Source organism: Nelusetta ayraudi, unplaced genomic scaffold (assembly GCF_046127955.1).
Source record: "Nelusetta ayraudi isolate G7.1 ecotype Tasmania unplaced genomic scaffold, CSIRO-AGI_Nayr_v1 ptg000084l, whole genome shotgun sequence".
In the NCBI taxonomy this organism is placed as follows: Eukaryota; Metazoa; Chordata; class Actinopteri; order Tetraodontiformes; family Monacanthidae; genus Nelusetta; species Nelusetta ayraudi.
The window spans coordinates 4,375,001-4,391,135 of record NW_027466134.1 but is presented as its reverse complement, the minus strand read 5'-3'; the positions used below and the strand labels follow the sequence as shown (position 1 = coordinate 4,391,135).

Genomic DNA, 16,135 nt, shown 5'->3' with positions numbered 1-16,135 from the left:
TCAGGACTTGTAAACGACCTTGTTTTACATCAAACTATTGCTGAGGAAGTGTCTGATCACATGGTCTTTAATGGCAAAAGTCCAGCCACCTCCACCTCAATCAGTGCAAGGCCAACCTGGTGGTGAGGTGGTGCAGTTACAGCTAGGAAGTTTCGAGTGCAATCCCAGTACCTTTCTGTGTGGAGTTTGCATGTTGTGCCTGTGTCTGTGGGTTTCTCTCTGGGTGCTCCGACTGCTTCTCACCGTCCAAAGCTACTAATGGGTCTGAATGCATTTCGTGCTAATAGCAATATGTCTGCATGAACTTGAACCCAGGCGGTGCATAAGTCAGTCTCCTCACCCGACGGCTTTATTGTCCCATAAACTCGGTAGCCTCTGAGGAATGTAGCATCTGCTTGTACGCAAGTGAGCTCGACAGTGTTGATCATGAGTGAAAGTAGCAGAGCTAAGTTGCGTGGGTGTTTTTGGCAGCGTGTGGTTTTGTTTTCAAACTTAATTGCAGGTGTGGGAGACGCCGTCACTTCGTTTTTTTTCCTTTTGCTCAGCTCACAGTCGGCAATTTTGGCATAAAGGTTTCACAACTGCTTTATTGTGTGCTCCCTCCTTACCAAACCCTTTCCCCAGTGGCAAAACACATAGATGGCCTTTGCCTACACACACACACACACTGATCCACACCTGTTTTTTTTCCCTCCCTGTTTTTTTTTCCCTCCACAAAATTCCTTGCTGCTGCTTTCTCTTTTAAAGTAACGAATGGTGTTTAAAATTTTTCAGCTTTGACAGCTCAGGCGTCACCGTGTGTGTCTGTGTGTGTATGTATTAGTTGGTGTAGTGGTGGAGATTGGTCTTGGTCTCCAGACCACTTTTTGAAGGTCTCGGTCTCATCTTGAACTCGGACTGGACGGACTCTGGATTTTTGATCAACACTGTAATGACACGATGATAACACGATAATAACCAAATAATCCAGCTGCTGCTGTTTTACGCTCTGTTTGTGACACCCAGTGTGACACCCTGCTTGATGATGATGATTATTATTGTTTTTCTTTGATATATAAAGTCTTGGTCTTGGTCTGGTCTCAATCTCGATACTCTCTGGTCTTGATAATGTCTTGGTCTGGGTTGGTGCCGTCTTGACTGCAACACTAGTATGTATGCACATGGTTTAGTGAGTTGACTGCTACCGGGAGAGTGACTGCACCATCGCAGGCGTCGGGGATTGTAATGGCCTTTGTAGGTTCACTTTGATGCACAACATCCTTTCACACCAAACACTGACTGACTGATTGAATGAATTGCCCTCAAGGATATTTCTGGGGCGTGTGTCTTAGGCGTAGTCTGATGTGCCCCTCCTAGCTCCTTTTCATTCCTGCTGTCTGGAGACAGGATAAGGCTTGCAAACTTTTATGGGTTTGCCTGACATATTGCGTTGCAGGGGGAGGCGGGGTGGGGTGGGGCGGGGTGGGGGGGTGCAGCAGAGGCAGACGCCTGAACACTTCAGGTACAGGTTATGAAAATCTGGGATGGTGTCACAGGGAATAAAAAAGACATTCATAAGGTTTTATTTCCTGGTCATTTTCACTCGCACAGAGCAACAGGAGCAGTTCCAGACCTTCAGTCTCAGTCAAGATGACGCTTGTTGCTCTGTGGTTTTTTTCGGCTTATGGCTGTTTTTCCAAGCGAAGCTTGAAATCTCACAGTTCCTTGATGAACGTTCCACACAATCCTGTCCCTCCCAGCCTGGGATCTTGAGCTCTGCACGCAAAGTGCTCACCTCAGCCGGAAACCTTTGGGCCTTTTCTGGCAATGCTCTACACTAGCAGTCAAGATTGAATGCACCCGTTTCTTCTTTATCTTTGCTGCTTTCTACACTGTAGATACGCACTGAAGACATCAAATATATGAGCAAGATATGTGGATTAACGTGGCAAAAGAACAAAATGTTAAATACCTAAATACTGCATATTTTATATGAAGGGTTGCCATTCTAGATCATCTAAAATATAAAACTTGTTTGAGTTATTTTTTTGAATACATATTCCACATGTGTTCATTCATAGTCTTGATGCCTTGAGTAATAACAATCTACAATGTCAATAGTCATGAAAATGAAAGAAAAACCATGAAATCTGAAGAACATGTCCAAACTTTTGACTGGTAGTGTTTTTGCTTTGGACAAAACTTTGATGAATTATGATTGACAGGCATGCGATTGTATTATAACTGAATCTTCACAATATGGCCATCGTGTTGTATTTGCCCAGCTGGAACCGTGTGCAGCACCCCTGTGAGAGCTGAGTGCAGAAAAATGAGTGAATGATTGAATGTTGTATTTCCTCCTGATGATGCCTTTTTTATATCAAATAGGTTTACACACAAATGTGTTGCTGTTGTTCACAAAGAAAAAAATGCGTTGTATGCCCATTCTGTGATTAAAAAAAAACCAACAGACTATTTGGTAGGTGATACTTATCAAAATTTACAGCCAACGCCCCGAGATCAACATTTACTTTCCTCCCACAGTGGAGGTGCAGGCAGGTCCTTGGCAGGCGCTGCCTCCGCACCCTGAACACACCTGCTGGCTGCTGAGATAAAAGGGAAGGGTGGTTTTCTCTTTCGCACTTTTTACATTAATTAACATTGTTTAAAGGCAGAGAACCCACACTTTGAACGGCAACAAACAGTTTTAACCCTGTCTTGGCTCAAACTCTCTCTTCACAAGTGTTGACAGCCCTGGTGGCGCTGATTAAACTGGAGTTAGGGTTAGAGTGTTTATGTTATGTCTGATCTTGCCAGCTGTTTGTTTGTGTGTGTGTGTGTGTGTGTGTGTGTGTGTGTGTGTGTGTGTGTATGAGAGAGAGAGAGAGAGAGAGAGCGAGAGAGAGAGAGAGAGAGAGAGATGAGAAGGAGGGAAAGTCCTTGGTGATTCAGTGGCAGCATTAAATGGGGTTTATATGTGACAATAATGATGAGGGTGTGGCAGTCTCTTAAAAGAATTGTTCACAGGATTTAAAAAAAAAAAAAAAAAAAGATAGAGGCACCGCGAGCATTGATTTTTTATTTATTTTTTTGGTAAACCCTCTCTATAGTCTTCTCACACTTTCCATTTTTCAAAAACTGCAAATGAGTTCTCATTACTGCTGGCTGGGATCTCTACAGTTATTACAGAAGAGGCTATTTCGTGATTATGGGCTCATATGGAACCACTCGCCCAAAAAGTTAAAAAAAATTAGTGTTACGTATCAAGTGTTGTAGTCGAGACGGCATCCGTCCGAGACCAAGACACTATCAAGACTAGAGGGTATCGAGATTAAGACCAGACCAAGACATTTGGAGTTCGAGACCAAGACCAGACCAAGACTTAATGTATAAAAGAAAAGTAACAACAAAACAGAAAAAAATTACCGGTGTCTTTTTTTAAATTCAAATTTGCTTCTAAATGGAGCAGCAACATCTCTGAGCCGAGTCCGAGACCCTTAAAGTGGTCCTGGAGACCCAGACCAACCTCCAGTACTGCAACACCAGTTATTAAGGAGACGTTGATGAAGGGGTTTCCAAGAGGAACACATGCACAGTTGGTTATGAAGCCTGTCTTGGGTGCGGCTCTGCTGTCTTCACTGCTCAGCGGCCTCAGGGCAGGTGACACCCTTGTCTCCACCTGCACCAGCACCACTTGTGGAAAGCAAAGTCATATTCCGGTCACATCAGGAATTGAGTGGTTCCTGACTCGTTCAGGTGTCCAGTGGAATTAAATGGTAACCGTTGAAGTGAAGGTGGGAATTAAGGAAGTGAATACATTTTAAAATAGTTCTTGTTTGAAATGTTGTTGCCAAATCACAATTGAAACATTTAACCTTTGTCACAAGGGAAAAAACACTGCAAATTAGTGTCCTGGGTGGAATGTTTAGACCATCAGAGCTTCACACTATGACATATATGACAAATGCTCAAAGTGTTGCAATTCCTCTCATTCCTTCAGGGAAACGACAGACTGCAGTTTAAAGCCTGTGGTTGCATGAGTCAAAGTTAAACCAAGGATATTGTATCTAGTTGTGCTGACTGAACTGCTTCATTTCTTTGGTCAAACTTCAAAACTCAACAGTGTTCCAACTTGAGTGACCCAGTTCAAAGGCTCTGCGTTAACCTCCTTTTCCATTCCAGTGGAGGTTGGTGGAGGTGGAGCTGCAGAAAGCAGCCACTTTGTGGAAGGGTGGCTGTTGTTGCACTTAAAATTCCAGCTGCTTCTGTTTTACCTCTTACCAAACTCTGTATGATCCAGGCCAGGTATAGCAGCCCATAATAATGCCAGTCGCAAGGTGTCTAGTGTCTATGACAGAGGCACTGTGGGCATAATATGTTGTGTTGTATGATTACAATGCTTGAAACAAAACCTAATGACAAGGAAAAGGAGAAAGAAGCCCAGCAAGCTTTTTAATCACAGGATCGACAGAACCTGAACCAGACTGTTAGAATTTTGTTCTCTATCATTTGAATTTGATTTGCAAGCCGGTAATATTTTCCCACACTTTCAATATCCCGACGCTGGCTTTTGGGGTGTGTGTTAGGGCGGAGCCAGACACGAAATGACACACACGAGTACAGGTACACAAATACACACACAGTCACTCAGAGAAGAGTCACGACTTCCAACGAGGGCTTTGACAGAGGAGACCATGTGCTCCTATTGTTTGTTTGCACCTGTGCAGTAGGGGTGGTTCTGTGTTTGGATTGGACTTGATGTCTTACGTTGTCTGAAATGCTTTGTCTATAGAACTCAGACCCAAAGATGTAAATGCACATCTTCTAGATTTTAAAACCATGATGAGGAAAACGCGGCTCGCTGGCCTGAACTCTCTCACAAGAACAGTACAGTACCACCCAGAACATTAGAATCTCCTGAGAAGGTTGCTGTGTTTCCCCCATGTGTGAACTCTTCTGAGCCAACAACCCAACACAGGCTTTCTAAAGGCTTAGGAGCCTTTTGCAGGGGTTTTGGATTCTTTGGACTCTTTGAAGCTACAAAACTGAAGCTTTTCACAGTATTCTCATTTTCTGACTTTGTGGCTTTGTGGTTTTAATAAGCTGAAAATCTTAATCAGCAAAGTTACAACAAGGAACTGCTTGAGATGTCAATTTGCGTGGAATGGCTCAATAAAATGTGTTGCTTTCATCTTTTATGTTAAATTGCCAAAATAAAACAACTTTTACTTGATATTCTCATTTTTCGTGTAGTACCTGTATATTTCCAATCTGGACATGCAAGATCACAAAATCCTCTATGCAGTCAATAGCAGGGGGGTGATTCCCTTCCTGTTACATGTCAGTGAATTCTTAAAAAAAAAAAAAACAAAACTATCATGTTCAGGGAGAAAAACAACTAGATGGGTTCTGTCTGGGCCTGTGTGATTTAGTGCTGCTGAGTTTCCAGGCCTCTAGTGCACAAGTTTGTGTGTGTGTGTGTGTGTGTGTGTGTGTGTGTGTGTGTGTGTGTGTGTGTGTGTGTGTGATCGGGAGTGACAGTGATAATGAGTACAGGCAAGGAAAGACGAGGCCCATTCAAGGCTTGAGGGGATTTTTATTATCGAAGGTGAAAGCGGTGACTGTGCCAGCAGAACTGAGAGCTGCTCTGTGCTCGCTTCCAACAGCAGCTACTTGCATCTCATCAGGTTTGTTTTTTTTGTTTTTTTGTCACATTGGGTGACATCAGTGCTGAAATTGTAACTCACCCACTTATATCAAAGGAGCTTCTACCAAGAAGAATATGTCTGTCGGTTGTGTGCAGCACTGTCTGAGTTAAGCGCTACCTCGAACCCTGCGTCCGTGACAGAGACGTACCTGTGTGGCAGGATGACATGGATATGTCCCCCAGGGGTAGAGAGAGGGAGAGAGGGAGAGAGAGAGAGAGAGAGAGGAACGATCAGATGACACCTGTACCAATCTGGGTCACTGGTCTCTCTCACAGAGACAGATGCTCCACCTCCTCACAGAAAAATTCTCTCATTCCAGGCTTAAAGGTGCAGTGTGTGAAACGTGTGTCAAGTTGGCCAAAAGCTGAATATGCTGCCCGTAGATGCAATTGTGGAAGTGTACAGTCCATGTTGAGTAAAAGGAAGGGTCCCATGTCTGGGAGTCAGTGGGTCAAGACCAGAGACCTGAAAACGGCTCCTGTATTTAGGGTTGAGTTGCAGCAGATCGTCCATGAGACAACAGCCTTACGTTCCAAATGGCCTAAAGAATGAAAGTTGCTCGTAGTCCCACTGCACCCACAGTCCTCCTACAAGTATTGGAAAGTTGCTGTGGCCGAGTGGAGGGCGTCTCTCCATCCAGTTGCTCGCTGACCTGGTTGGCAGTGAATTGCTTCCATGTGGCTGAGCAGACCTCCAACATTTTATCTATTCGCTCCACCCCGGCTGTTGTGGCCCTTGTCTGGTAGTCCGGTGGTCCGGTAGTCGCTCAGTAGTATTTTAACCTCCCCCCGACTCTGTTCTGCTGTACTGCGGCCACCGGTTCCGAAACCAGGAAGACGCTTTCGTTACTTGTTACTCTCTAAAGCTTCTTTTAAAGTCCCAGTGAGAGAGTTTGTGAGTGTGCCAACATCACACTAATCTTTACCCATTTTCAACTTGATCGCTACCCAAAAGCAGAGCCAAAATATCTTGACCGCCCCCTGGTGACTGGTCGCAGTGCAGTCACTGGTTGCGGTGCAGTCAATGGCTGGTCCACCAGCTTTTACAGAAGAGCAGATCTTTTATTTTGGATATCTTAACCCTCAGTTTCCTTCACAGATGCGGCAGGGAATTCATATTTAGACATGAAGTAATAATCTAATCCTCTGTCTCTCAAACCCATGCCAACTGGACATTTAAACACCTCCTCTTCCCCTTCCTCCCCCATACACACACACACACACACACACACACACACACACACACACACAGGCACGCGCAGGCACGCACGCACACAGTCCCAATGCTAATCAAGACCCTTCACATCCCAGCTACTGTGATATTTTAAATCCTAATCTGTTTCTATTTAGGGATGGCTCTTTTGCAGTTGGGTTTGACAGCCCTGATTTACCTCTCGGCCTAAACTGTTCGGTGAAAGCGTGAAACACAACTGATGAACAGCTGCTGTTCATATCCGAGTACTTTATCTTCATCTTTTTAATGATGATCGATGTGCCTGAAAACAACAGATTAGCGGAAAGTCTGTGTGCAATTGCAGTTTTTTTTTTTTTACAAAAAAAGAATAATGAAGGAGAAAATAACTTTGCAAAATTCACACAGACAGAAAAATGTTTGAAATACTCTATAATCACACAATTATTTGAGCTGAAATAATGCTGAAACAGCAGGCTTAGCATTAACTTGCTTAACTTGCCTCTTAACAGTTAGTAGATCTTTGCTTTTGAACAGGACCTGACAAAAAAAAAAAAAAAAACAATTCCGTGAAACGTGTCTTTGTGTGTGAACCAGCTTTTGGTATGCAGTGCGTTGTGGGTGTGGTTGGCACTGACACATCACACACTGGTATTGGCCTCAACTTGTGCGAATAGAATAGAAAGCGCGCAGATATGAGCGCCAATGAATTTCCTGCACAGCTACTGTGGCAAGCAAATGAAAAAGTCGCACTCTCAAATGAAAGGTTATGTTCCTTCCATCCATGCCATGCCCATACCTCACCATGCCAAGGTTGTGTTCTTTCGGAGAGCTCTTCAATATCTTTATCAACCAAAGTACACTAGCAGTCAAAAAAAAAAAAAGTTCAACACCTGAATATGCGTTTTTGTATATATTTTATTTAAAGGGGGGCTATTCTAGATGGTCTAAAATCTAAAACTTGTTTCAGTTATTGTTTTATACATTTTCCATACGTGTTCATTCATAGTTTTGATGCCTTGAGTGACACTCCACAATGTAAACAGTCATGACAATGAAAGAAAAACCATTACATCAGAAGTGTGTGTGCAAACCTTTGACAGGTAGTGCGTGTCTGCGCAGAACAACCCTTTTTTTCCTGAGCTTGCAAACCAGTAAATAAGGAAGGGTCACAACACCAGCCGCGAAGACACGCATATAAACACACGCACTCTATTAATCAAATCAAATCCAAGTGCAGTTGTCTCTGTTGTGGAACCAAAATCAGCCGCTCACTAAAATCTCAAGGTCATTCAGCTGCAGCCACACAAACGGGCACCAGTCTGTCAGCACCACTGCATCCAGTGCGTCACTGTACAACACAGCAGAGTTACATGGCAAGGTATTTATGCCTATACTGCCTCGTAGAGGCATAAATACTCGTTGATTATCGTTCGATCGTACGATTATTATTTAAACAGGAAAAACTGATCGTAATGATTGTAATGGCTGTTTTTGGCGCCCCTGCGTGGCGGATAAGCGGTGCTACATCTAAAAAAAAAAAGGGGGGGGGGATCCTCACATCCTCCCATTGTGTCCTTAATCCACCAACCAACGCTGCCTATTTATATGGTGGCTACGTAAAAAAAAAAAAAAAAAAAAAAAAAAAAAAAAATCAGTGACGCAAAACAGAGTCAGCGTGTTTACCGGTGCACATTTTTGCAGCAATATCGTCCATAAAACAAAACAAAACAACAACAACAACAAAACCTTAATTCATCGATGAGCAGCGCATAAATAAAATAAAGCGGCGTGCAGATCTCCAGTGGAGGGGGGGCAGCGACGACACAAAGGGGATTATTGTTGCCTGCAGATGCCCGTCGCTGCTGGTGCAGTCGTCCTTGCCGGCGCCCTCCAATCGCAGCGAATAGCGCCACCAAGGGAGGGCGGAGCTTCTCCTCCATCCCCTCCAGCTCCGAGACCCTCCACCCCCCCCCCCCCCCCCCCCCCCCCCCCTCTATCTCTCTCTCTGGCACCGTGTCCCATTGACTAGACGGCGGCGACCCGAGCAGCAGCAGCAGCAGCAGCAGCAGCGGTGGAAGCATCACAACTGCCTCCGGAACTCGCTGCCACAGAAGCCCCGGAACACCCCCAACCCCCTGGGATTGGGACTGGGATTGGGACTGGGAGCGCTGGTCGCGATGGGCTCCGGCAGGAGGTCACGGTCCGGACAGGTATGAGACCTGTGGAGCTCATCCAGGTGAAGCAGCGGTGGTAGGTGCTCGGAGAGGAGGAGGAGGAGGAGCAGCAAGCAGCAGCACCGGGGAGGCCTGGAACCCCGGTTGAGACCCGCTCGAGTGCCGCTTTCTCATGGATGGAACCCGCTGCTGGACTCATGGAATACAATGCATGTGAGCGCCTGCTGTCCGAGCCCAGCACTCCACACCGGGACCCGCTGCACAGCCCGCTGCTCCTGACCCGGCCCCTTCACTCGGACACCCCCTGGTCGCTGCCAGACCCCGTGAGGAGGACCCCCGCCTGGTGATTCGGAACCTCTGTGGATACCTGAGCGCACTTGGATTGGTTGATTTGGTTTCATTTCCATCTGGTGGGATCCCCCCCGCACCCCCCTCCCCATTTGTGTTTCTTTGTGAGGCTTTAAAACGCAGAAGCAGACGCACGGCAACAACAACGGCGACTTCGCCGCTGCGCCCAGCTGCTGCTGTTCTCTTTGTGGCCGGGTCGTGATGGCAGCCGGCCGGCCGGAGGCGCACGACCGCCCGCCGGAGAACGGCTTCGCCCCGCTGGAGCAGCAGCCGGTGCCGCGGCTGCTGCCGCACGTCGACGGCTCGGTGCTGCCGTCCCTGGGGGGCTTCGGCCGGCACCAGAAGCAGCTCGTCCTGCTGACCTGGATCCCGGCGCTGTTCATCGGCTTCAGCCAGTTCTCAGACTACTTCCTGCTGGCGCAGCCCAACGGCACTTGCGTGCTGCCCGCCGCCAATCACAGCAACTGGACCGCGTCGCTGCTGCCGCCGCCGCGGCTGCCGCAGCAGCTCCGGGCCAACGGCACCGGGGAGGAGGAGGCGGAGGAGGACGGCGACGGCGGAGCGATGCTGTGCGCCTGCAAGGAGTGGAGGCTGGAGCTGCAGACGGGACTCAGTCAGAATGTTGTTACCAAGGTAACGAGTTTGCCCAGATAGACCTGCTGAAAGATTCACCATCATCCTCTTCTTCATCCTCTTCATCATCCTCATCCTCCACAGCAGCAGCAGCAGCAGCTGCATGCCGCGTCCTCAACCATCACCGAGTCTGAGCAGCATCACCTGATTAACAAGTCACCCACTGACCTCAATACGTGCGTGCGTGCGTGCGTTTGTGCGCGTTGTCAGACAACGGGGCAGTGGTGGAATTAAGGCATTGTATCTCCGCCGCTAATGCAGAAACAATGGAGCATCAGCAGGGCAAACAGAAAGCAGATTCACTCTTTGTTCTGCGCTGCGTCCCATTAGAAGCTTCACCTCGGCGTCAGCTGCTCTTTCTCTGACACCTCGGCGTGGTTCCAGGGCAGCAGCCACTGAACGGTGTCAACTGTAACTGTAGGGGAGCAGAAGCCGATACAATCGCGGCACCGGGGAGGGGAAATGTACATAGCATTGAGCATCATGGTTGGCCGATGCCCTGATTGGGTGAATGTAGAGCGACGCGTCCGTCCGATGTAAAGGGCCGTGAAGGACTCCACACAGCATCTAATGACCTTTGGTGTTGGTGGTGTTTTCTTCCTCAGTTTTACAAGATATTCGCGAGCACAGACGTCTCCCTCGTCCTCAAAATAATGAAACTAAACAGCCGGCTTATGTGAATTGAAGAGAAAAGACATAAAGTGCGTCTTTCTTTCTAAAAATACGAACTAGGCTAGGCTGAAATTTTAACCCAACTTGTGAGGAGTTTGGCGGTGGGACTGCGCGCTCTGATGATTCCCCAAAGTCGTCGCACTCCAGTGAAAATTGTCTTTCTTCTCGCACGGCCCGGGGAGTTAACGTGAGTCAGTGACGCTTCTCGGTGGCGGCAGCGGTAAAAATAGCATCCATTCCCTGGATGAGGAGAACAAGATGTTGAGATTATCCTGCGTATTTGGGTTATCACCACAACCCCAAGACTGCCACCACCAGGACTTGAAGTGGTCAAGGAACAGATACTGTGGCGGCTTTGGGTTTTCATACCAGTTGGTTCTCAACTGGTGGAGTCTCAAGTCAGGACCCACATTTTTTTTCCCCCCTTTATCATGAAGCCGCAACCTAAATTCATTCCACAAAAATTAAAATGCTAGCCCACTTTATATTAAGTCTAGTAAAGAAATATTTTCTATATTATTGGGAAAATGCTCACAAAGCCACGACCCGATCAAACCGACCACACACCTAATTCTGATGATGATGCAACCCTTACATTTTTGTGCAAAGCTCATTCAGGCAGCTCTTGATAGTTTTTCTCCATACCGGTGGTGAGTTGTGTAGTGTATCCTGACAACCATGGCGCACGTGATGGACCAATTTTGAAAAAAACTGCTGGCTGGCTGTTCCTCCATTGCCATCACCACATCAGTCTCAAGCCACCATCGCCTCCCTCTGCTCGGATGCTTGACTTCTCAGCGGGGGATTCCTCCAAATCGTCGCCACACACTGTATTTTCATACACGGTTAAATTGCCCGGCTTCACTGCGGGAGACACTGCGAGGGTTGCAGCGCAGAGGTACACACATTGTGCAAGCACATGTGTGTCCTTGGCTGAGTTTCAGCTGCTGAGTGCTGCAGCCGCGTGCTGTGTGCGCTGACCCATGGAGCTCACAGGGAAAAAAAAAGCGGAACTATCGATTTGGGTTATTATAGACGCGCGCCCACATTCGCTCACACAACGACAACCTCTCCGTCTCACACAAACACACACACACACACACACACACACACACACTTGCTTCCTTCTTTAGAGATGTTCATTTGAATATTTCAGAGGCGTCTGTTGGCACGCTCATCAGGGCTCATGAATTATCCAGACGGTGAGTTAGTCTCAGCCTCGCGGACGCGATTTCAAACTGTTTTAAGAGTTGACAAATGTTCTCGTCTGCTTGCAGTGGAAGCTGGTGTGCGACTCGGCCTGGAAGGTGCACATCGCCAAGTTCTCCCTGCTGGTGGGATCCATAGTTGGCTACCTAGTGATGGGTGTCATGGCTGACTGGTAAGCCGCGGGTCTCTGTCTTGTGCTTCTGAAAATCATTCAGTTTTCATGTTCAACTGCAAAATGTTTCAATTGGGGAGGAAAAAAAAAATCTTCTGGGTTCTTTGGGTTGAATACATTAGTTCAAGGTTAAAATGACACAATACAAACATGTTTTGGCCAGTAGATGTTGTTGGAGGCCCAACAGTTCAGTTAGGTTATCAATTTTTCAGTCCAATGGGACACCAATGGGCAACTTTATACGACTGGTTGACTGACTTTTCTCAAACTCAGCCCATGTGGACATTCAGGGGCACGTTTTCCATAAATGAATCACTAGTCAACAATTTACCCCTAACAAAGATCAACTGAGATACGATGAGCTGCTTTGAAGACCTCGGTCCTGAAGAGCCACTGCTGCTGCTGCCCCTCATCTTGATGTTTTCATAAGGATTTCAATCAGTTTGATTATTAAAAAAAGAACGAAAAAAAAGAACAACTTGACACAAAAAGTTCTATCATTTTTGTAATAATGTGTCATGATGTAAATAATCATCGGCCGTACAGGGTGATGGTACAATGTGAATTGAACCAGCAGCTGTTTCCACTCATTCTTGGGGGCTGATTTACTCAAATCTGAAGTCTGAGAGCTGCTAAACTGCACGCACGCTCACAGAGTGCCCGTCTTATTGGTTCGCTAAGATTGCAATGCGCCAAGAGTGGTCGAGGCCGCCCGATTTAACTGAGGACTGCTGCAGCTTCATGCCGGCGTCGGCTGGCCCACGTGCAGCCAGTGTTTGGTGCAAAGTTCACACCTGCATTTCAAAGGCGCGAAATTAAAAAAATAAAAAATAAAATAACGGCCGCGGTCGGTTTCAGCTCTGGTGCAGTCTCTGTCTCACAGTGCAACCGCTGAATAATTTCTGTCAGTTTGTGTCAGAAACGCTGGTATCTCCGTATTCATTAAGCCAGAAGCGCTGAGTGGACTCCTTGCGTTCATCCCCCCTCATTGCGGCCACATGGTAGATCAGCGTCGCCATCAATCAGCGCATGAATCAGCAGACGTTTGTGTCCATTTGTCTGCACGCAAACCTTAAAAAAAAAATCAGACCCTTCACGCAGCAAATAAGATTTATTTTCCACTTATTTTCCAGCGTGACATTGTTATACAATATACGCAAGTTCCCTCTTTTTTTCAAACACAATGCGTTTTTATGACATATTGGAAAGCAATTGGCAGGTAGGATATTTCCAATGACTTGATCACGCAGGTGTCAGTTTCTGTCTGACTGACTGCTGTCACATCTGCAGCGAGCACGAGTCGGCTCGTGGGAAAAAAATCCCCTGCATTGTGTTTAGGATCAGTGACTGTGCTAACAATGTAAGGAAACGGACCGGGCCTCAGTGCCGACCTCAGCCGCCGACCCGCCTCACTGACCCACTGACCCCCCTGAAAGCCAGGGAGGCGGCCGAGGCCGAGAGGAAACAATGGCTGCGTGGCTCATTCACCCGGTTCAACATCAAAAAGCTGCTTCAGTCATTCTGTGAGAGTTGCTAAACACTTCTGCTTCCACCTCTCTGCCTCTCTCTCTCTCCCACTCCCCTCTCTCTCTCTCTCTCTCTCTCTCTCTCTCTCTCTCTGTTTTTTTCCGAAGGTTCGGTCGGCACCCTGTGTTGATTATTTCGGTGCTTTTCATGCTGGTGTTTGGTCTGAGTGTTGCCTTCTCTGTAAACGTCACCATGTTCAGCACCTTGCGCTTCTTTGAGGGTTTCTGCTTGGCGGGCCTCGCTCTCTCCCTCTACGTGCTCAGTAAGTACTTGCCTCACTTCCTCCTCCTCCTCCTCCTCCTCCTCTTCCTCCTCCTCCTGTCTGCTCTTCATTTCTGCTTTCAACACCACAAGCCTGATGTCTCATTTGCAGTCTCTGCTTTATTTGTGCTGCCTGGCCGGGTTGGATCCTTGGAGGGAGTCGAGGAAAGCAGAACTCCTCTTGGCTTCCCCTTGAATCACAAAACAACACACTCAAAGCAATTTGATGGATAATTCATTGCGGCATCGTGCTACTTTTGAGTTCTTTTGTGTATTTTTACGTCTTAAATGCTTCAATTTTCACTTTTTTTTTTTTTGAAATACCGCTTTCAAATTCGTCGCACATATTTTCCTGGTACTGGCAGAGCGGCTTCATCCAGACAACCAAGATCCATATTTGAGATTTCACTCATGCAAATCACAATATTAACGTTCCTCTTGGCCCAGTTGTTGTCAGTAATGACAGAGTGAGTGAAAAGCATCGCTTGCTTCTGTCTGGAGTGTTTTCCTCTCTCCCTCCTGTGGCTTCGTTCACTCGTTCCTGGCCGAGATGTTTGTGACGTCACTCTGAATGCTCTTTCTTTCGTTACGGCCCCCCCACCTCCCACCCTTTTTTTTTTTTTTTTTTTTTTTTTCATTGCCAATCCCCCTCCCACCCTGGCTGGCCAGGCCACTGGGAGATTAGAGCCACATTAGGGCCGGGATGAGGGCAGCAGACTTTTAGCTCGGCTGACGGCTTCAGACTGTTGTGCCCCTCGGCGGGAGGTCCTGATAAATCTCAGCTAAACCGCTTAGAAGAAAGAAAGAGAGAGAAAAACAAACACGCAAAATGGAGGCTTCCAGGGAGACGGTAGCGTCTGGGTCGGTGCTCTGACTGAAGGTGTGAGAGGAACAGTGTAACGGGATTAAAAAGTGTAATGGGTGGCGGCAGATGAGAGACATCCCTGAAGGAAGTCATGATTGTCTCTTCTTATCGTGATGGAGTGTCAGTCATCGCTGGCAGGATTGAGTCTTGCATTGAGATGCTTTATCATCATCATGTACATAGTTAGTTAATGGAGAAGTTACACTTTTACCTCCCTTATATTCATTTTTTTTTTTTTTAAAGCTTCTTCTTCTTCTGTTGAGACATTCAGACCTCATCAAACCTCATTTTAGTTTTGCTGCTTCCAGTCTACTGGCTCGGTGGTCTATGTTCAATTGCTTACGTGTGATGTAAGCTTATATATCTGGTATTGGTTAAGTCAATTTCAGGCTTCTTCTGTTAGAGAGATCGTTAAAGTAAACAACAACATAGAATATTCTGTCTATCTGTCTGTCTGTCTATCTGAAGCCATAGCTACACATTGTTCAAGATTGTTCAGTGGTTTCATTGAGCTCTCAATACACGCAAACTGTCATCAATATTAATCAAATGCAGAAGGGCAAACAGTCTTCAGAATTCTTAAGCAAACATAGAGCCAGAACTACTTGCATAAATCATGACGATAAAGCCTTCACGACTTGGTTTACCTGCAGTGCAGACAGTTTTCAGTCATTGCCACCACGACTGGCTCCTGTTGCATTGGTTCCTTCAGGATAAAAATCCATTCTGCAGTAAATACGACCTTCGTCCTCGCCGTTGCTGCCTCGTTTCAAACGAGTTGATTTTGAGCTTCACTACGTGAGTAGGAGGCTGCATTAGAGAACTCGTTTTAATTTGACGTGAATTCAAATGCAGATTGGAGGAATCTCGGCAGGGGCTCCATTGTCCAAGGCCGACAGGGATCAGATAACATTGAGCTTCCGGAGCCGTTTTTGCTGGAATGATTTGGCTTCCATTTTGGAGACGTGGCAAGATTGTGAAAAAAAAAAACCCTGATAGACCGAAGGCACAGCAGCAATCACACAAAGTCAGTGGGCGACTGACACGAGGAGAAAAGAGAGCAAACGGTGCTTCAGTCGCATCGACCACCGCGTTTGACCTTCACCCTCTCAAGTCCTGTTTTGCCTGAGCGCAGTCATCTTAGCAGTAACTGATGCGTGAGGCCGTAAGTCACTCGCTGGTTCCGCAAGAAGAAGAAGAAGAAGAAAAAAAAGGCCGTGTGCGAATCAAGAGAAAATCGTTGGCTGCGCTGCCAGCATGCGAAGCGCCATTATGCTGATGCGCAGCCTTAAAGCTGAGCAGCTGAGTCTAGAAGAGAGCCACATGTTCTTCACACGCTGAAACACCGACGGCAGCAGTGAGCACCAGAATTTACACTAAATGTTAATTACCA

General features: G+C 46.8%; 1 protein-coding gene across 2 annotated transcripts in view; it reads left to right on the top strand.

Moving 5' to 3' along the window:
* Positions 1 to 8,930: 8,930 nt before the first annotated feature.
* slc22a23 (solute carrier family 22 member 23) overlaps positions 8,931 to 16,135 on the top strand; it is a 27,827-nt gene continuing 20,622 nt past the window's right edge. Inside the window, exons 1-4 of one of the 2 annotated variants that reach the window (XM_076045344.1) lie at positions 8,931 to 9,465; positions 9,527 to 10,036; positions 11,986 to 12,089; positions 13,724 to 13,878. In XM_076045344.1, the coding sequence (XP_075901459.1) occupies positions 9,605 to 10,036; positions 11,986 to 12,089; positions 13,724 to 13,878 (691 nt within the window). In that variant the 5' untranslated portion in view covers positions 8,931 to 9,465; positions 9,527 to 9,604. The remainder of the gene's footprint in view (positions 9,466 to 9,526; positions 10,037 to 11,985; positions 12,090 to 13,723; positions 13,879 to 16,135) is intronic. The other variant, XM_076045345.1, reaches the window with a different exon arrangement.